Raw genomic sequence first — 22,262 nt, 5'->3', positions numbered from 1 at the left:
CGTCAACTTGATTAGTCCTCCTTTGACATCAGTTTCCCCTGCAGCTCCTACAGTGGATTTCCCCTTCTTCCACCCCCAGAAAACAAGAAGCTAGATTCCAGCCTCTGTAGATATCAGAAAAATTCATCCCCTTCAGCATGGTGTGCTTATCCCCTCTGATTACAAAAATGGAAGAAAGCTATGATTTGCTTAGGAATGATTGTACTTTAAAGTCTGTGATACCACGTACAACTACGCCATATATGAGAAGCAGGTCAAAACCATTCAGTGGGGTAAAGAAGGTCTCTTCAACAAATGGTGCTAGAAAAATTGAACAGTCACATGTAGAAAATGAAACTAGCCCACCACCTAACACCATACACCAAGGTCAAATCAAAATGGATTAAAGATCTAGATATTAGACCAGAAACTCTAAAATTTATAGAAGAAGATGTCAGTGAAACTTCAGAATTTTCACATCAAAGATGTATTTGGAGGCTCAACCCCAAGGGCATGGAAAATGAAATTAAGAGCAGATATATGGGGTAACATGGCATTACAGAACTTCTATACACTGAAAGCAAACTACATAAGCATAACCAGGCAACCCAGCAAATGAGGGAAGATATTTGGAAATGATGAACACATTGCATGAAATTTAATGTAACTTGGAAAGTTTAACTAGTAGACTCAGTCTCACAGAGGAGGGGAGATCAGGAATTGGTGATAATAACAATAGAAGGGGAAAGAATTTTTAAGAGAAATGAAAACATCTTACTCTCTGACTTCAAAGAGTATTTTAAAGCAACAGTAACTAAATTGGGGCAATTTGTTGGACAAAAGCAAGCATGGAGACTAGATAATAATAGATAAAATAATAGATAAAACAGTAATAGATAAAACAGAGAACCCATAATTTTTATTTTATTTTACAAAAGTACTGCTCAACTCTGGCTTATATTGGTATATGGAATTGAACCTAGGACTTTGGAGCCTTAGGCACGAGAGTCTTTTTGCATAACCATTATATTTCTCCAGCCCTAGAGAACTAATAATGTTTATTATTTATTATTTGTATTAATATTGTGTTACAAGATTATATGGTTACAATGTACCTACACCACACCCACCACCACCAAAGCTCTGTATTCCCACCCTCTCACCTCCCAAAGATAACCACCAGAGTTCTCACAAGTTTTAGAAACCATTTGCTTCCTTCTTTTTTTTTTTTTTTGCAAATTCTTGTAAATCAGATCTCTAGATTCCACATATGAAGGAAACCATCTGGTAGCTGTCTTTCCTCTCTACTTATTTCACAAGGCATAATCACCTCCAGTTCTATCCATTTTGTTCCAAACGACATAATTTCATCTTCTTGGTTGCAGTAATATTCAGACTGTTCTTCCATTGATTCTACCCTTTGCTGAATGAGAATCTTCCAAATTGGGAACCTGTGGAATCCCAATTTGGCAAACTTCATGTGAGAATGGGAGGGGGGAAGATGCCTGAGTTAGAGGACCCTTGAGAAACTGCATTCAGTGTTTGCTTACCAGGTGCTGTCTTATCCCACTTTCTCAAGGAGCATGATTAATACCAGTGACCCTATGCAGAGAGAAGTTGGGAAAACTTCCCAAACTTATGAGCAAAATAAGTTGGTTCCCCAAGTCACACCTGTGTAACCCAAGCAGTATCTTCAGGACATCTCACTTCTTCCTGACATCTCTAGGGTCTCCTGAGGGTGGCTGCCTTCACCTTGATCCTCCTCCAGATCATCCTGCAAAGCTCTCTGTAGAATCAGCTTGAAGGTTGGCCGCCTCTGTTGTCGCTGCTTCCTATAGGATCCAACGAAGAAGTAAATGAAGGGGTTAGTGCAGCTGTTGACACAGGACAACAGAACCAACACAGAAGCATAGTCAAAGAACACATTAAATTCTATCTGAAGCCATATCACAAGGAACCAGTGGATGCCCCAAGGCAGGCCAAAAAGGAGGAAGACCAGCACTGTGAGCCCGATGGTCAAGTACATCCGGGTCAGCTGCATCCTCTGGGAGCCACACTGTAACCTGAGCAGCAGGGCCAGGCTGGTCCAAGAGAGAAGCACAAACAAGAAAATCAGCCAGGCAGCGGTGAGGAAGTCGAACTCCTGGCACAAATCATGGTTATAATTCTGAAACAGGAAGTCACAGTACTTTCCTTCCAGGATGCTCAGCAGCAGGGACAGGGCCCAGAGCAGGGCACACATGACAGCTGACATGCGTTTTGGGCGGCGGCAGTGGTACCATATGGGAAACAGGACAGACAGGCAGCGCTCAGTGCTGATGGCACTAAGGATGCTCAAGCTAGAGAGGTATGCAAAGGTCCACAAAGAAATGCAAAAGTCGGGGATGGAGAAGAAGGTGAATCTTCCCAGAGAATATATAATCTGGAAGCAAAGGAAAAGGAAGTCAGCGCCCGCCAGATTGAGGATGTAGGTGTGGAATGTGTTCCTCCGAATGTGGAAGCTCAGTAGCCAGAGCACAACAGAGTTTCCTGCCAGTCCAACCAGGGCAAAGAGCAGGCGCAGAGAGTTCACGATCAAGTACTCCATGTTGCTAATTGAAGGTTGAGGTGAGAACATGTCGTTCACATATGTGGCTTCCATCTCCAAGGTTGAGAGAGTTGGATCCATGTTTAGAAACCCTCCACTGGTGACCCTGGGAACACAAATAAGACTTGAACACTTCCTGTATTATCACTGATTCTAACAGCCACCCTCCTGCATGGAATTCCTGTCCTCACGTTACAGAGGAGAGAAATAGAAACTGCAGAGAATTAATTAGAAGGTCACATAAAACTGAAGTTAAAACCTGGACTCACATCCAGTTCTGACTCTGCTGCTTGGGATTTCTCCACTATTACTTGAATACTATTCTTACAAAGGAATATGCTTTCATTCAAACACCCCCACTCACTGACTTAAGGCATGCCTTGTCTCCTAGAGACAGATGGAGAAAAGTCTGGGTAGACTGTGTTAGACTGCAATAGAACTCTGTGTTCAGCATTTATTCTGTCTTGGGACTGAGGTTTCTTTAGGACAGAAATTCAAAGCCTCAAGCATGGCCTATCAACAATCTTAGTGACTGAGAGTAGTGGTATAACTCTCAAGGAGAAAATATCATGATTTATTAAACGGGGAAAGCAGAGTCTCTTCAACAAATAGTGTTAGAAAAAATGGGTTAAAACATGCAGAAGAATGAAACTGAACCACTATATTTCACCAAATACAAAAGTAAATTCCAACTGGATCAAGGACTTGGATGTTAGACCACAAACTATCAGATACTTAGAGGAAAATATTGGCAGAACTCTTTTCTGCATAAATTTTAAAGACATCTTCAATGAAATGAATCCAATTACAAAGAAGACTAAGGCAAGCATAAACCTATGGGACTACATCAAATCAAATTTAAAAGCTTCTGCACAGCTAAAGAAACTACTACCCGTGGTCCAGGAGGTGGCACAGTGGATAAAGCATTGGACTCTGGAGAGTGAGGTACTGAGTTCAGTCCCCGGCAGCACATGTACTAGAGTGATGTCTGGTTCTTTCTCTCTCTCCTCCTATCCCTCTCATTAATAAATGAAATCTTAAAAAAAAAAAAAAAAGAAAAAGAAACTACTACCCAAACCAAGAGACACCTCACAGAATGGGAGAAGATCTTTACATGCCATACATCAGACAAGAGGCTAATAACCAGAATATATAAAGAACTTTCAAACCTCAACAACAAGAAAACAAATAACCCCATCTGAAAATGGGGGAGGACATGGACAGAATAGTCACCACAGAAGAGATCCAAAAGGCTGAGAAACACATGAAAAAATGCTCCAAGTCTTTGATTGCTAGAGAAATGCAAATCAAGACAACAATGAGATACCACTTCACTCCTGTGAGAATGTCATAAATCAGAAAAGGTAACAGCAGCAAATGCTGGAGAGGTTGTGGGGTCAAAGGAACCCTCCTGCATCACCGGTGGGAATGTCAATTGGTCCAACCTCTGTGGAGAACAGTCTGGAGAACTCTCAGAAGGCTAGAAATGGACCTACCCTATGATCCTGCAATTCGTCTCCTGGGGATATATCCTAAGGAACCCAACACACCCATCCAAAAAGATCTGTGTACACCTATGCTCTTAGCAGTGCAATTTGTAATAGCCAAAAAAACCTGGAAGCAACCCAGGTGTCCAACAACAGATGAGTGGCTGAGCAAGTTGTGGTATATATACAATGGAATAATCCTCAGCTATAAAAAATGGTGACTTCACCGTTTTTAGCTGATCTTGGATAGACCTTGAAAATTCATGTTAAGTGAAGTAAGTCAGAAACAGAAGGATGAATATGGGATGATCTCACTCTCAGGCAGAAGTTGAAAAACAAGATCAGAAGAGAAAACACAAGTAGAGCCTGAACTGGAACTGGCATGTTGCACCAAAGTAAAAGACTCTGGGGAGGGTGTGGGGGAGAATACGGACCCAAAAAGGATGACAGAGGACCTAGTTGGGGTTGTATTGTTAGATGGAAAACTGGGAAATATTATGCATGTACAAACTATTGTATTTACTGTTGAATGTAAAACATTAATTCCCCAATAAAGAAATTTTTTAAAAAAGAAAAGATTATAATTTAGGGTCATCAAGAATTTTTTTAAATCAACAAATGAATGAATGAGAGGAATCTTAGAGGTAGTGTAAATTTGGGTTCAATGCAACAACAATAACAACAACAAATTTTACATGAATTTAGTCCCCAGAGAACACACAAAGACAGACCAAACTCCATTCCTGATCTTTCCTCCTGTGGAAGGCTCTGATATATTGTGAGAATAGTTTATGCTTTCACAGATAACTGATAAGACTCTGTGAGATCTTTATCCACTGGTGAGCCACTTTAGTGAGAACCTGGAAGGCCTTATCTGAATATCTCTGACTTTTAGAAAAGAACTGGCAAGTTGGGAGAGAAAGAAGTGGCAATGTAAGTAAAGATACTTGAGCCATTGACAAAATAAAGGAGATTAAAAGTGATTTGCCTTGAGTTGTATGCTATAATCCACTCTTTTTTTTTTCCTCCAGGGCTACTGTTGGGGCTTGGTGCTGGCAAATGGCACTGCTTCTGGTGGCCATTTTTTCCTTTTTATAGGATAGGACAGAGAGGAATTGAGGGAAGAGGGGGAGATATAGAAGGAGAGAGAAAGATAGATAACTGCAGATCTGCTTCACTGCTTGTGAAGTGCCCCCACTCTGCAGGTGGGGAGCTGGGGGCTCGAACCCAGATCCTTGTACTTGGTACTATGTGAGCTTAACTGAGTGCGCCACCACCTGACCCCCTAATCCACTCATTCTTTGTTTCTCCCTACCACCATGCAGTCTTCAAAGCCATTTCTTTTGCTGATTTATGAAAAGGATTCTTTAGGGTCAAGAAATTGTAAAAAAATGTTTAAGTGACCATTCCTTTTTTTTAATATTTTATTTTTATTTATTTATTCCCTTTTGTTGCCCTTGTTGTTTTATTGTTGTGGTTATTATTGTTGTTGTCGTTGTTGGATAGGACAGAGAGAAATGGAGAGAGGAGGGGAAGACAGAGAGGAGGAGAGAAAGATAGACACCTGCAGACCTGCTTCACCGCCTGTGAAGTGACTCCCCTGCAGGTGGGGAGCCGGGGTTCGAACCGGGATCCTTATGCCGGTCCTTGTGCTTTGCGCCACCTGCGCGTAACCCGCTGCGCTACAGCCCAACTCCCTAAGTGATCATTCCTATAGTGTGGAGTAGTTGGGATGAAAACCAAGATCATCACTTGAATTATAACTCAGATGGGAAACTGACTCACAGCTGGATGAACAATAGTAGCCAATCCAACACTTTCATGTAGAGAACTGCTAAAGAGCTCTGTGAGGCAGGTACTATTACTCCATTCACGCTCGGGGGAACTGAAGCATAGAAAGCCTTCCTACTACTACATTCCTTTGGGTTAGTGGTCACCTTTCCTAAGCCTGCTCATGCCAGTAAATTGCCCTATATGTGGACCTCTGCTGGATTCTTGAAAGACACAGAAAAGTGCTTTCAAAAAGCAAGCAGTACAGGACGCTTCAGCTTTGTTATACATGCATGTGTCCTACCGTGCACCCTCATTTAAGAAAGCCGAACATCTCTCACCATGAGAGCAAACTTAAGTATTTCAAAGGAAAGGGAGAGTGGGTTCACTAAGAGGAATAATGGTTGTAGCCGTTCAGATCTTCCATAGTGAAGTGTCTAGTATTCAGAGACCCAAGAAAAGAGCTTACCTTCCCCTTCCCCCGCCTTTTCATATAGAAGCCTCTAAGGCTTCCACTCCCTGGGTGCCCTCTCCCCAACTAGAGTTACTATTCTCACTAAGAGAAAAACGCAATAGGAACATTGCAGATACATTCAATACAACATACCTTTCCTCCATTCTTGACCCCTGCGGATAGGTGAGCCTCTTAGGATTGACAGTTGCTAGTAGATATTTCTCTCTAGAGAAGTCTGCAGGGTAGGAGTGGAACCTGGTGTTGGAGGGGGCTTATCAAGATGCTGGCCAGTCCCTGTGATTTCCTGCACAGCGACCTGCTGGCAAATGGGAGGTCAGAGTTGTTTAGTCATGATCCTCACAAGATGTTTCTCCACATTTGGTCTGACTCTTCTATCTCTCTAACTGCCCATCCCCGTACCGTTCAGTTCCTTTTCCTGCAAGTTTGATTCTGGTTTTGTTCCAAATTAGTTATGATTATAGGATTAAAGAGAAACATTTTATTATTTACTTGTTAAATATTTCTGAAGATTTGTTTAAGGAGGGAGAGAGAGAGAGAGAGAGAAAGGAGGTGAGAGAGGATTAGAACATCACTCTGGTGTATGTTGTGCTGGGGTTCAAACTCAGGAACTCATTCTTCACAACCATTCTTTAAATATGTTTTTCTTTTTTTTATTTGATCAGACAGAGATAAATTGAGAGGAAGGGGAGGAAAAGAGGGAAAAAACCAGAGAAACACCTGCAGCCCTACTTTACCACTCATGAAGATTTCTTCTGCAGGTGAGGACCAGGGATTTGAGCCTGGATCCTTGAGCATGTAACTTGTGCGCTGAACAAGGTGTACTATTGCCTAGACCCATTTATAACCATTTTTATTTGTAATTAATAGTGGGTTACAAGATTGTGAGATTATAGGGTGAAGCTCCACACTGTACCCACCACAAAAGTTCTGAATTCATTTTTCATATAACATATAGGAAATTTAGAATACAGTAGGAGATTTGGAATTATCACAGAAGGAGAGTAAAATTAATTTTTTAAAAGTACTCAATCTGGGCATTGGGCGGTAGCACAGTGGGTTAAGCACACATGGCACAAAGTGCAAGGGCAGGCATAAGGATCCTGGTTCTAGCCCCCGGTTCCTGGTGTGCAGGGGGATCACTTCACAGGCAGTGAAGCAGGTCTACAGGTGTCTGTCTTTCTCTCCCCCTCTTTGTCTTCCCATCCTCTCTCATTTCTCTCTGTCCAATCCAGCAACAACAGCAATGACAACAATAATGACAACAACAAGGGTAACAACAAGGGCAACAAAATGGGGCAGGTGGCCTCCAGGAGCAGTGGATTCGTAATGCAGGCACCGAGCTCCAGCGAAAACCCTGGAGGCAAAAAAAGAAAAGAAAAAAGAAACAGAGACAGAGTGGTAGCACACCTGGTTAAGTGCACGCGTCACCTTTCGCAAAGACCCAGGTTTGAGTTCCTGCTCCCTGCCTGCAGGGAGGGGGGTGTTTCCTAAGTGGTGAAGCAGATCTGTAGGTGTCTTTCTTTCATGTTCCTCCCTCCCCTCTTAATTTCTCTCTGACCTATCAAATGTAAGAAGCAACTCCCAACAGACAGTCACTCTGCTGGTGCTTTGATCTTGAACTTCCTAGTCACAGAACTGTGAGTAATAACATACTATAATTTGCAAGGCACTGGGTTTTATTTTGTTAGAACAGACTGAGATAGTTATTAAACCCATTTCACTATGATTTTAACTATAGTTGTTTTGGAATCACTCCTGATAGGTTCAGTCATGACTCCATATTATAACGTCAATTCTCAGTTTTCATTTTTCCTTAATGACTTGACAGCATCTTAAGAAGACTGGCTATTTTCTCCAGCAGAAACACTTTTCCTCTTGTGCTTCCAGACAATCACACTTTCTTAGGTTTCCCCTTTCCTCATTAACTGTTTTTTCTTTTCTTTCTCTATTTCTGTGTAGTCACAGAATTCTCAATTCAAAATCCTCTGTGTGAGTCTTCAGCTCTTATACCCTACATCTCAGCTTTTTAAAAATCTTTATTTATTGGATAGAGACAGCCAGCAATTGAGAGGAAGGGAAGATAGAGAAAGAGAGACAGAGAGATACTTGCAGCACTGCTTCACTACTTGTGAAGCTTTTCCACTGCAAGTGGGGACTGGGGCTTGAACTTTGGTCCTTGCATATTGGAATATGTGCACCCAGCTCCCATAGGACATCTCCATTAGCTCCCTGAATGATGCTAGAGAGCACTGAAGCTCTAAAAGGGCATGGCATTTGTTATTATTGACCCCATAACTTCTACTGCCAAAGCCAATTTCAGACATATAGTAGCTGCTTATTAAATACTGATAGATCATGTGAGTGATTGAAAAACGTTTTCTCATTTGCTGTGTTTGTTAATAATCATATTTTTTTTTTGTGGAATCAGGGCCTTGAACATGCATGATTTTGCCACTCTGTAACACTTTTTAATTCAGATAGACAGAGAAAGAGACAGGAAGAGAGAGGAATGGACACCATAGCTCTGAAGCTTCCCCTGTGGTGCCAAGGCTCAAACCTGGGTCACTGTGCACGATAGTGAGGCAACCTACCTAATAAGTTATCCAGCCCCTAATTAATTTGGTTTTTACTATCATTCCAGTATTGCTCTAACATATGCAGTGCCAAGATTTGAACTCAACACTTCACACGTTGAAGTTTTGCCGTCTACCACTGAGCCACCACCTAGTCCTTATAGTTTTTAAGACATTTTCTTATTTATCTTTTCATTTGATAATCTAAAGAAACATTCCTTCAAAATGGAAATGAGAGTTCAGTGCAGTAGCTAAATATAGATTTTCATTAAGAAATGTGTGAATGGGGAGTCAAGCGGTAGCACAGCGGGTTAAGCGCACGTGGCGCGAAGCCCAAGGACCAGCTAAGGATCCCTGTTTGAGCCCCTGGCTCCCCACCTGCAGGGAAGTCGCTTCATAGGCGGTGAAGCAGGTCTGAAGGTGTCTATCTTTCTCTCCTCCTCTCTGTCTCCCCTCCTCTCTCGATTTCTCTATCCTGTCCAGCGACAGCAACAACAACAATAATAATAACCACAGCAATGATGAAACAACAAGGACAACAAAAGGGGAAAAAATGGTCTCCAGGAGCAGTGGATTTGTGGTGCAGGCACCAAGCCCCAGCAATAACCCTGGAGGCAAAAAAGAAAAAGAAATATGTGAATTAATGGCTCTAAATTACTATAATGTCAACTGAATCCCATTCCCCTAGTTAATTTTTTAATTTAATTTTATTTTGTTTGCCTTCAAGGTTATTGCTGGGGCTCAGTGCCTGCACTATGAATTCACTACTCCTGAAGGCCCATTTTCCCCATTTTGTTGCCTTTGTTGTTACTGCTGTTGTTGTTGGATAGGACAGAGAGAAATTGAGAGAGGAGGAGAGAAAATAGACACCTGCAGACCTGCTTCACTGCTTGTGAAACAACCCCCCTGCAGGTGAGAATCCAGGGGCTTGAACCGGAGTCCTTATGCCCATCCTAGTGCTTCATGCCATGTGCACTTAACCTACTGCACTACCACCCGGTCCCCCCAATTAATTTTTAATCAGGTGCTAGGACTTCATGTATATATGATAGCATTGGTCTCGTGTCAATTTTTCCTTCTTTTTAATTTTAGATAGAGAGCAGGGAGGAAGAGAGAGAGAGAGAAAGAGAGAGAGAGAAAGACAGAGAGAGGCCAATTATAGTACCGCTCCACCAGCCATTAAACGCTCCTGGTGTCATGGAGTTGAGGTGTGAACCCAGGTCCTTGAACATGGTGAGACATTGACTCTACCAGGTGAACTCTATCCTGTTTCCCCATTGTTTGATATATTTAATGATTCAAAGTATTTTAAAATGGTAAGTAGTTAATTAGTAAGCTGCAACATGAGAGTCCTAAAGGGGAAAACCAGGACATATGATTGAAAATGTTTCTTGTTGCTTGAAGAACTGAAAATACATTGCTGACACAAACTGTGAATTGGAAGAACTTTGCAGTAAGTCAGAGGAAAAGAACCCCATGGGTTCTGAAGCAGAACTGAGGTTAAAGCCAGGTAGGGGGTGGAAAAACATTGCAGAGCAAGGCTTAATGGACGATTGTTGGGACAGTCTGAAGATGAATGAAATTGTTCACATAATACATAGTCTTTGAAACCAACATTACCACAATTAAAAAAATAAGTTTGTGGTAAGTCCCTTATCTTATTAAAAAAAGAGAGAATCAGATTGAGGGTGAAATATTAAGAACTACAAAATAATCTGTAAAATTATCATGTAACCTTATAAAGTGACTGAAAGAAGCTGAGAATGGAAATAACTCTTTAATCCTCTCTGGGAATGGGGTGAAGGACTTTCACTTTTTATTTTGTGTTTTTTTTTTTTTTTATTGCCACCATGGCTATTGCTGGGGCTTCATGCTGGTACCACGAATCCACTGTTCCTGGTGGCAAAATTTTCCTTAATTTTTTTCAATTTTATTTGATAGGACAGAGAGAAATTGAGATGGAAAGGGGGAGGTATAGAGGGAGAGAGAAAAGAAGACATCTGCTCCATGAAGCCGAACATCCACTCTCATCGTCAACCCAGGGTTATATTTTGGTGCCCTACTCCAAATTCAGTCAAATCCTGCCTTGAGTTTCCCTCTCTGTTCTTCTTTCTCAACTTCTGTTTATGAGTGGTATCATCCCATACTCCTCTTTATCTTTCTGCCTTAGCTCATGGCGGGGAGGGGAGGATGGGATGGGACACAGTCTTTTGGTGGTGGGAATGGTGTTTATGTTCAAAGTTGTTTAAAAATTAAAAGAAGAAGACATCTGCTGAGCTGCTTCACCACTTATGAAGCATCCTCCCTGGAGGAGGATAACAGGGGCTCGAACCCAGGTCTTTGCACCTGATAATGTGCACTTTAACTGGGTGCACCACCATCCTCAGTGTGTGTGTGTGTGTGTGTGTGTGTGTGTGTGTGTGTGTATGTGTGTGTACAAGACTTGTTCTAGGGCTTAGGTGTAGGCTTATATTGCTAGTCGGTGCTGCCCTGATTCTCTGTTGTCTGAGATAGCTCTGGAACAGTGGTTCTCTGTGAGGAGGGCACTGTATAGTGAGAATGGGCAGAAGATACAGCTGATTAACATCTTGTGAGGTTTTATGTGCCCAGTGAATACTGGTCTCTGGTGGTAAGTGGGCCCAGGGAGGAAGTCACAGGGCTTGTTTATCATCTTGATAAATCTGCCACTGGCACCAGTTTCCCCTGAAGTTCATGCAGTTACCCACCCTCTCCCAAGAAGACAAAGAGCTAAACTCTAACTTCTATAGATCTTAGAAAAATATATCTATTTTATAATGATAGCCTTCTTTTTTTTTCTTTTTCTTTTTTAAAATATTTATTTATTTATTCCCTTTTGTTGCCCTTGTTGTCATCGTTGTTGGTTAGGACAGAGAGAAATGGAAAGAGGAGGGGAAGACAGAGAGGAGCTGCCTGTGAAGTGACTCCCCTACAGGTGGGGAGCCAGGGGCTTGAACCAGGATCCTTATGCTGGTCCTTGTGCTTTGTGCCACATGCGCTTAACCCGCTGTGCTACTGCCCGACTCCCAGAAAAATATTTTTGTATTATTTATTTATTTATTTTTATTGCCACCATGGTTATCTCTGGGGTTCAGCGCTAGTATTATAAATCCACTGCTCTTGGCAGCCATTCTCCCCTTTCTTTTTCTTTCTACTTTATTTGATGGGAAATTGAGAGGGGAGTGGGAGATACAGAGGGAGAGAAAAAGAGAGAAAACTTCATCCCTGCCTCACCGATAGTGAAGCATCCACCATGCAGGACCCAGGGTTAGGGCTGGGGCTAGGGTTAGGGGGTAGGGGTTAATGGTTAGGGGCTAGGGGTTAGGGGCTAGGGGCTAGGGTTGGGGCTAGGGGTTAGGGGCTGGAGCTATGGTTCGTGGTTAGGGTTATGGGATGGGGGCTAGGGGCTACTGGCTTGGGGCTGGCCCAGTGTTAGGGTTATGGGCTAGGGTTTGTGGCTTGGGGTTGGTGTTCGGGTTAGGGGCTAGGTGTTAGCACTTGGGTTAGATTTTGTATAGTAATGTTTGTGCTCAGCTGTGTGCACTCCGCCTAGCCCTTCACATCTTAGAAAATTTGTATTCTTTTAGTATACTTTGCTTTTTTTTCTTGGTCAATTTAAGGAAAAGTAACAGCTTACTTATTAATGATATCACTTACAACAATTGGTGATAGTTTTTTTAAAAAAATAATTTTACTGGAGTTTTATAGTATATCGTACAGTCGTTGACATATGAGTCCAATTTCTCATCTTCTGTGATACCATTTTCAGTACACTCTCCTCCCAAACTTGGCACCAGGACCCTAAAACCCTCCGCTCCCTCTCTCACCCTCTTTCAGAGTCTTTCCTTTTATCTAGTGCACCAAACTCAGTCCAAATTTTACTTTGATTTTTCCCTTTCTGTCTTTGTTTCTTAAATTCTCTCTATGAGTGCAGTAATCTGGTATTCATCCTTCTTTTTGGGCTAATCTCACTTAACATGATTCCTTTAAGCTCCATCCAAGATGGGGCAAAAGAGATGATTACTTGTTCACACCTTTATGATGCCACCTTCAGATGAGGCATGTGGGGAGTCTATTTTCCTCCAGGAAAAGACAGGAAGCAGGGATATAGTTCCGACAGCTTTACTGTGGGAGATCTGACTGTGACAATCAGAACCTTTTGCTCTTTTTGTTCTTCCTTCTTTCTTTCTTTCTTTTTTTTATTGTTGTAGTTATTATTGTTCTTAGTGATGTCATTGTTGTGGGACAGGACAGAGAGAAATGAAGAGAGGAGGGGAAGACAGAGGGGGAGAGAAAGACAGACACCTGCAGACCTGCTTCACCACCTGTGAAGCGACTCCCCTGCAGGTGGGGAGCGGGGTTGGGGGGACTTGAATAGGTATCCTTATGCTGGTCTTTGTGCTTTGAGCCACCTGTGCTTAACCCACTGTGCTACCACCCAACTGTGGTGACCCCAGCAGGAGTTTGGGACTATTAGCATACAAATGACCTCACCCTGAGGAGGTGCTTCAGAGAAGGGGCTGTATAAAAGCACGGGACTTTGAGCACGTGAGCTCTTTTTGGCTCCTCTTCTTCTGGTCAGAAGCATCTTGGCTGAGGTGCTCCAGACATCCATGGCTACTTCTCCTGGGAACTGAACACGTGTGACTCTGCTAGCCAGTAAACTTCTCCTGGGAACTGAACACGTGTGACTCTGCTAGCCGGTAAACTTTTAGACCCCTCTACAGCCATGAGAAACCTTTACCAGAGTTTATAATTGTTTACATTATGGGACTAAACTTTTGACGACTATACTCAGACCTTATAGACCTAGTGTACTTTTAATCCTTGATGATAAGTGCTTATTTTGCCTTTTACCTGTTTCATCCTAACAAACTTTGTATTGTTTAAACCAGTTCCCAGCTCCCCTTCTATGCACCACAAGCAGCCACAACCCCCAACCCCCCTTTTAAGTTAATTTACAACACCCAACTCCCTGTTCTTCCTTCTTTCTATATTGCTTTGTTCCATCCAAGCATTCAGACCTGTGAAACAGAAACAGTAAGGAAGTATATTTTGTACAGCAGAATGTTTCTGAACCTAAGTACTATAGTCAGACAGGATGTAGCATTTATTCCCTGAATGTATCCATCAGGTCAGTCCTCTGAGCTGTGTCCCTGGCCTCTTGTTGCTGCCCCACTTTATTCCCTGTGTGAGCTTGTGGGGCTTGTCATCCTCCTAGGCTCGTGTATGTGAAGAAATGCTTTCTGCCCAGGCTGAAATTCTCCTAGTCTGCATGGTCATGGACTTGGGGTTGTCACTTGCCGACTCCTTTCTTCTTTTTTTTTTTTTATATTCATATATTTTTATTTTATTAGTGATTTAATATTAATTTACAAAATTACATGTCAGCAGGGATATAACTCTGCACCATTGCCACTACCCGAGTTCTGTGTCCCTATTCCTTCCATTGGAAGCTACAGCAGTTCTCCTAAGGTAGCAGATATAGGTTAACTATTATTTCTACAACTATCTGTCTATATATTTGCCAATTATTTTTTATATTTTTTGATTGGATAAAGACAGCCAAAAATTAAGAAGGAGGTGATAGAGAGAGAGAGAGAGAGAGAGAGAGAGAGAGAGAGAAGACACCTGTAGCTCTGCTTCACCACGCGCAAAGCTTTCCCCCTGCAGGTGGGAACCGGGGACTTGAACCTGGGCCTTTGCCTATTGTAACATGGACACTCAATCAGGTGTGCCACCACCTGCCTCCCCCCCAGTTTTTCTTCTGGTCCTGTCTTCTTTTCCTTTCCAAGTCACACCTACAGCTATTAATACATCCAAATGTCCCTCCCTTTCTCCTCTTCTCTCTCCAGCTCCTTATGGAGCTGGAATTCAGTACCCTCTGGTCATCTTCCCCTAATATTTCTATCCCACTGGGAGTGTGGACCAAAATTCTTTATGGAGTGATGAAGGTGGAAGGTCTGGCTTCTGTAATTGCTTCTCCGCTGGACATAGATGTTGGCAGTGGATTCATACCCCTAGTCTTTTTCTATTTTTCTCTAGAAGGGTAGGCCTCTGCAGAGGTGAGACTTTGGGACACATTGGTGAGGTAGTTTGCCCAGAGAAGTCAGGACGGAATCATGATAGTGACTGCAACGTGCCTGCACCTTTCTTTATTATGATGACTACAACTTTAACTTCCTGACTTCTGTGAAGTTGTTTCCCTCAGAACTAAAATGAGTCTTCTCAGCTGCATGTATGTCCTTGACCTATCTTATCACTGCACTGTCTGAGCTGACACGAGCTATCAAGTGAGCTCTGCTCTGGATCTTCTCTTTCCTGCTGAATGCCTTTGAAAAATATACATTCCCTACCATCAATGTAAGGCAGCTTTGAAGTTTGTCAGGTATCATAGCTGCTCTATGATAGGCCTTCTATCCATGATTCTCTCTGTGTTCAGTCTGACATTGGTCAACGGGGGAAGTGTGTCTCATGGTTGACAGACAAGATGTATGTGTTATCCTACTCGGGGTTGACTTCCTTCTCTGCCACCTGTCCTTGTTTATATTAGATAAGACATCAGAAATATAAGAGAAAGAGGTCATTATGTAATGTTAAAGGAGTCAATTCAACAAAATGTCATAACAATCATAATACCTACCCAATATATAGCATGTTTGTATGTTAAGCAAATAATTACTAAACAGAAACAGCAAACAATTACAGCATGGGATCTCAATGCCCTATTTTCAGCTTTGGGTGGTTCATCAGACAATAAAACACTGAGGAAACAATGGAACTTGAGCCATACACTGAAACAGTTTACCTGAGACACTTAAAGACCATTCCATCCAATAGAAGCAGAAAACGTGTTCTTCTCATGTCCATACAGAATATTTTCCAATACAGAGTGCATGATAGAATACACAACAATTCCTAGTTAACACAAATTGAATAATACCAAATATTTATTAGACCACACTTATATGAAACTAGAAGTAAAAAAGAGAGAAATGCTGAGTAATCTATAAGTATGTGGATATTGAACCATAACTAGTGAGTCCAAGAAGAAACAGAAAGTAAAAGAAACCTTGGAACAGATGAAAGTGGAAACACAACATACTAGGATGCACACAAGATGTCTTTATAGGGAATTTTCTAGTAATGAATGCATAGCTTTAGAAAGTTAGGACAGTTGGTAGTGGGGCCCCTGGTTGAGCACACACATTACCATGCACATGGTCCCAGGTTTTGAGCACCGGCTCCCCACCTGCAGGGGAGGTGCTTCACAAGTAATAAAGCAGGTCTGTAGGTGTTTCTCTTTCTCTCTCCTTCTCTGTATTCCCACCCCCTCATAACTTCTCTCTGTCCTATCTAATAAAATAAAACTGGAAAAAAAAGGCTGCTGAAAATGATGCGTTTGTAGTGCTAGCACCAAACTCCAGTGATAAATTAAATTAAATAAAAAATAAATAAATAAAAGAAAAGAGTGGATGGGGATAGATTGCATAATGGTTATGCAAAGTGACTCTGATGCCTGAGACTCTAAAGTCCCAGGTTCAAACCCTTGCACCACCATAAACCAAAGCTCACCAGTGCTCTGGTTAAAAAAAAACAAAGGCCTCAAAAAACCTAGTTTTATGCAAACAAAAAATAAAAACCAAAAACAAACAAACAACTCTGAGAAGAAGCTTCAGGGAAGAAGAGAATAGGTAGAATGAGAAAGGATGCATATGGATGGACATCTATTAGAGGGATATGAGTGAAAGCAAGGAAGGCAAGCTGTCTAGTAGAACCTGAAGTATGCCTCACTGTTGATTTGATCTTCTAAGGAAACAACTCCACATTTGTAAAAGATGAAAACATCAAGGAAAGAAGTTAAAAGTTGTTGACTCAAATCTAGTAAATGTAGATTTAGCACAGACTTGATTTTAAGGTTCATTTGTCAATTAAATCACCAAGTCATTATTCAATAAACATTTGTTAAGCTATGGAACTAATCCAATGTGTTCCAGAATAAAACAAAAGTTCTTTGGCATAAGGCTAAATATTAATCCTTTTAATTTTGTTAAGATTTTTTGCAATACAATGACAACATAAGTGCCAGAATCACAATGCTTTTTTAGTCTCTATAGTACAGTGACCACAGAGATTTAGACTTTCCTGAACTGTACTGCTTTCAGCTACTGCTAATGGACAATGCTTCAAAAATAGGAGCAGTCCTGGACCCAGTGTTGGAAGCATTCACCTACAGTACTGAGAAAAAGTCAAACTGTTCTTGAGAGGCTACACTCAATGTTTGTTTGGCATGTATTATTGTCTCAGCCATCCTCAGGAACACCATCATTATCTTGTCTTCTTTTAAGACCAGGGGCCCAGACTGAGAGTTATTTTAACTGAGAGAAGTTAGGAGAACTTCCAATGATAGGGGTCTTCTACTTCTCCAGATACAACTTTGTGACTGATGCAGAGGCTCTGAATCAGCACACCTGGTTGATCCCTGACATCTCCAGGACCTCTCCAGGGTGGCTGCCTTCACCTTGATCCACCTCAGGAGAGTCCTGCAAAGCCCTCTGAAGAACCAGCTTGAGTGACTGCTGCTGTTGTCTCCTCTGTCTGAAGGAGCCGACAAAGAAGTAAATGACGGGGTTGGCACAGCTGTTGATATAGGACAGGGCATTCATAACTTGATAAAGTTGGTAGAAGAGTGTATCATACCCATATGGAATCCATATTAAGAGAAACCACTGGATGACCCAAGGCAGGCCACAGAGGAGGAAGAGCAGCACTGTCAGCCCGATGGTCACATACAGCCGGGTCAGCTGCATTCGCTGTGAGCCAAACAGCATTCTGAGCACCAGGACCAGGCTGAGTCCAGACAGTAGCACAAGCTAGAAAATCAGTCATGCAACAGTGACTAAGTCAAATAGCTTACATAAATCATCACCACAGTAATGTCCATCCAGGATGCACAGCAGCAAGGACAAAACCCAAAGCAGGGCACACTTGACTACTGACGTGTATCTTGGGCAGAGGCAGTGGCACCAGACGGGGCAGAGGGCAGACAAGCATCGTTCCATGCTAATGGCACTGACAATGCTCATTCCTGCTATGTAAGTGAAGATCAGCATAGTGGTGAAAATGCTGTGGATGGAGATAAGGCTGGGCTCTAGAAGGCTGACAAATCTATTCAGGGATTCTATATCAGCTCTAGAAGGCTGACAAATCTATTCAGGGATTCTATACCTGAACAGAGAGGAAGAGGAAGTCAGCACTTGCCAGGCTGAGAATATAGACAGAAAAGGTGTTCTTCTGAATGCAGAATACCAGGAGCCAGAGCACAACAGCATTTCCTGCCATCCCAAACAGGGTAGTGGTAATCAGTAACAAAGCTGGAATCAGGGTCCTCCAGCCAAACACTTCAGGAATGGCCTGGTCAGTCCCATTCATTGGAGTGAGTGTAATCCTTCAGACTGAAACAGTGGAGTACATGCTATAAAACCCCTCCACTGGTGCCCCTGGGAACACAAAAAGACCAGAGTATCTATCACATACACACACACACACACACACACACTCACTCACTCACTCCCTGATTCTCATCACCATTTTACTACTTGGAAAATACAGTCCATATATTACAAAGAAAGGAAATGGAGACTTGTACAGGTTACAATATGTAAGGAGGATCTTACAACTTTGATGTCCTAAAACCTGGGTTCAGCCTTCATTTTTCCTACTCTGGAGCCTTGGCTTTTTCTACTTCTAACATCCTTACCTCTCTATCCTATACCAATTCTTGTCCCCTGTAGACAAGCGGAGAGTGATCTGGACAAATTATTGAGAGGAATATGATCTTGACTCCTGCACTTGCTACTTCTGGCACTGAGGTTCTGAAATGCACTGAGAGGCCTCATGCGTTACCTCTGGGTCATTGTAGTGACAGTGAGTTGTACACCCAGCAGGAAGAAAAGGATTTAGGGCCATGGAGGGATGATGACTCTTTTGTGACAGCTGTGTGAACTGTCAGGTGCATTACATTAAAAATCATTCAGTGTGTCACCTTTCTGAGGATAAGTTACTTGGTTCTATTCATCAATGTGTCCCAGATACCTGATTTGTTTGAGTAATACTGTAGATAAAGTTAAGATTTTTCTTTTTCAAAAAATTAGTGAGTGACTAAGTGATAGGAAGCTTAGGAATGGGAGACCATATGGGTTAAATTAAATTTAATAAACATCATGAAGCATAAATATAAATGATGAAAATTTCATTTCTCATTATCCTACGAAAAGGTTTCACTCTGCCTATGCTGTTCTTTGCCACATATTTAACTGTGAGGAGATTCCCCCAAATTTTCATGGGAATATAGATTCTGACTCAGAATTTAAGGTCTGTCTATCTCTTTTGTCATCTAAAAAAGTGGGCTCTAAGTTGTGAAGTCACAAATGTGTGAGGCCCTAAGTGACACCAGAAAAAGAAAAATCACAGACTGTAGAGACTGCTAGTTCCTCCAATATACATTCTCCTCACATAATGCTTCTTAGAGTTTTGGGCCAGAAAAAGGACAGTATTTCCCAGCTTTCCTTGATGTTCAGTGGCAATGCCGTGGGAAGTGAGCACAAATGAGGAACCAACTCCAGTGTGTCTCCTTTTTTTCTCTTCTGTTGGTGGGATGATGATGTCATACTGGACCAAGCTTGTTTCCTTTTTTATGGAAGGGGAGCATTAAGTTGGGAGGGCTCTGGTGTCTGACTCTTTGAGTCACCACTTCAGTCTAGTAACTTCTGTCTTGTTTAAGTCACTGTGATGGTTTTCTATATTTAAAAAATATATTTATTTATTTATTTATTATTGGATAGAGACAGAGAGAAATTGAGAGGGCAGGGATAGGTAGGGAAAGAGACAGAGAGACACCTGCAGCCTTACTTCACAACTTATGGAGCTTTCCCTTTGCAAGTGGGGACCAGGGAGCTTGAATCTGGGTCCTTGAACACTGTCATGTGAGCACCTAACCAGATGTGCCACCGCCTGGCCCCCTGAAAATGGTTTTCTTTCTAGAACAACCAAGATCATAAACTTAAGATATCTGTGAGTGTATTTACATATCCCTAATTTAAGACAAAGCCTACATCTCACTGTCAAGGCATTTATGATAAGAAGATACTGTTCCAACAAAGTGACATGAGGTAGAGAGGTGTGAACAAGCAGTCAACAAATGGGAGGAATAAGAATAAAAAACGGGACTATGTGGTGGCACACCAGGTAGAGTGCATGTGCTACCATGTGCAAGGACTTAAGTTCAAGCCCCTGTCCCCATCTGCAAGGGGGCAGCTTCATGACAGGTGAAGTTGTGCAACAGGTCTCTCTCCCTAATTCCTTCTTCCCTATCAATTTCTTTCTCTCTCTATTAAAAAAAAAAAGGCTGCTGGGAGCAGTAGATTTATCCTGTAAGCACGAAGCCCCAGAAATAACCCTGGTAGAAAAAAAAAAGAAAAGAGAAAAAAAGAATGAGAAATAAATTCAGTCCCATAAAGAGAAAGCCCAAGAAATGTGAAGTAGGAGGAGTAGTGGCGGTGATGAGGGTGCAGATAGTCTCCGTGTGTATCAGGTCTCATTCCCATCATCTCTGCCCTCTCTGTGTCCTAGGAGACATCTGTATGCCTTATGGTTGGATGGACTCTCTCTTTTTTGGCACCTGGGTGCTTTCAATGAAAGGGAGAAACTGACAGGATATGGGAGCAAGAGGAGAAGGAGTTGAAACTTTTAACTTCCAGACTTTTCCCGCCAGACTTTACAGAAATTGTGTTACTCCACTGAAGGGCACAGCCCCTATTTGGCAGAACTTTTGTATAGCCACAGATACACCGACAACTATAGCCACAGTGCTCCCTAACTTCTAGATAGTTCTCTTTCCCTTGTCTTTCAAGTCTGTTGATGTTAAGGCTCCTGCCATTACTTTCCCTAGTGGTAGGAACCATTCCAGAAAACTTTACCTGAACTTGGCCTTGCTGAGAAATTGTTGCTTAATCCGGCTCTCTCCAACCACCCTATTTTATTATCTTTATTTATTGGATGGAGACAGCCAGAGATTAAGAGGGAAAGTGAGAAAGAAAGGAAGAGAGACAGAGGGACACCTGCAGTACTGTTTTACCACTCGAAAAGCTTTCCCCCTGCAGGTGGAGACCAGGGGCTTGAAGATCCTGTCAGGTCCTTGCACATTATAACATATGTGCTCAACCAGGTGTGCCACCACCTGGCGCCCACCATCCCATTTTAAACTGTATATTTGTTGCTGGTAACCTGAGAAATGCAGAAAGAAAAATAATTGTAAAGATTATATAAAACAGAGATCTGGATTATTCACAATTCAACTTGTAGACAATTACACGCATTCTATTTTGCTCCCTAAATTAGAAAAAGAGCACATTTCTTTCTTTTTCTTTTTCTTTTCTTTTCTTTCCTTTTTTTTTTTTTTTTTTTTTTTTTTGCCTCCAGCCTCCAGGGTTACTGCTGGGGCTCAGTGCCTGCACCATGACTCCACTGCTCCTGGAGGCCATTTTTCCCCCTTTTGTTGCTCTTGTTGTTGTAGCCTTTTGTGGTTATTATTGTTGTTATTGATGTCGTTCATTGTTGGATAGGACAGAGAGAAATGGAGAGAGGAGGGGAAGACAGAGAGAGGGAGAGAAAGATAGACACCTGCAGACCTGCTTCACCGCCTGTGAAGCGACTCCCCTGTAGGTGGGCAGCCAGGGCTCAAACCGGGATCCTTCCTCTGGTCCTTGTGCTTTGCGCCACGTGCACTTAAAGCACATTTCTTATGTGACTGCATTGTCACATAATAGTGGTTGGGATAAAGGGGGATGGGAGAGGACACAATAAGGGGAAACAGTGCTGCTTTATCCATTCAGGTCTCTTACAGCTGTAGCAGTCAACACCCAAAGAGAAGAGAGAACTTTTGCTTTTTCTTCTGTTCTTTTTTCCTCCCTGCTGGAGACCCTATCCCTCCCTGAATATTCCATCCCTAAGTGGAGTTACGTAAATGTTCACTCAGAGGAAAAACACAACAGTGGATTTGAAAATAATTGACAAACATACCTTTCTTCCTGCTGCAGGTAGAAGCTGACTTGAGCTAAAGAGAAGAACCTCCTGCAATCGACAGGGTCTCTGTCCTAGGGAGCAGCCGACAGGAGTGGAGACTGGTGATGGTAGGCTACCAAATGTGTGCAAACAGCAGTCTTCTTGGCGTGCTTCTCAACATTTTGTTGTATACTCCACAAGGGGGAGCTGGAAAAACTAGTCTGTAGACGCTCAAAAGGAGGGCTTTGGTTATTAAAAGTAGCTTTTATTTTTTCTTTCAGTTTTAATGGCTAGAAATCTAAAGTCTCATC

The 22,262-nt window shown here is 42.1% G+C and overlaps 1 protein-coding gene and 1 pseudogene across 3 annotated transcripts; both read right to left on the bottom strand.

Annotated features, from left to right (window-relative positions):
* Positions 1–431: 431 nt before the first annotated feature.
* Positions 432–22,100, bottom strand: LOC103107157 (mas-related G-protein coupled receptor member X2-like). 3 transcript variants are annotated; one of them, XM_060177063.1, is made up of 3 exons: positions 21,970–22,100; positions 6,431–6,593; positions 432–2,672 (listed from the first exon to the last, which is right to left on the bottom strand). In XM_060177063.1, exons 2-3 carry the CDS (start codon positions 6,439–6,441, stop codon positions 1,673–1,675), a joined length of 1,011 nt encoding a protein of 336 aa, XP_060033046.1. In that variant the 5' UTR covers positions 6,442–6,593; positions 21,970–22,100; the 3' UTR covers positions 432–1,672. The 3 variants fall into 3 exon arrangements, with proteins under 3 accessions (XP_060033046.1, XP_060033047.1, XP_060033048.1); XM_060177064.1 differs by having other exon boundaries at positions 6,431–6,596; positions 21,970–22,073; XM_060177065.1 differs by having other exon boundaries at positions 6,431–6,512; positions 21,970–21,988.
* Positions 17,352–18,321, bottom strand: LOC103107158 (mas-related G-protein coupled receptor member X2-like; annotated as a pseudogene).
* Positions 22,101–22,262: the final 162 nt, after the last annotated feature.

This window comes from Erinaceus europaeus, chromosome 17, assembly GCF_950295315.1.
Source record: "Erinaceus europaeus chromosome 17, mEriEur2.1, whole genome shotgun sequence".
Classification (NCBI taxonomy): Eukaryota; Metazoa; Chordata; class Mammalia; order Eulipotyphla; family Erinaceidae; genus Erinaceus; species Erinaceus europaeus.
This window is presented reverse-complemented; position numbering and strand designations above follow the sequence as displayed.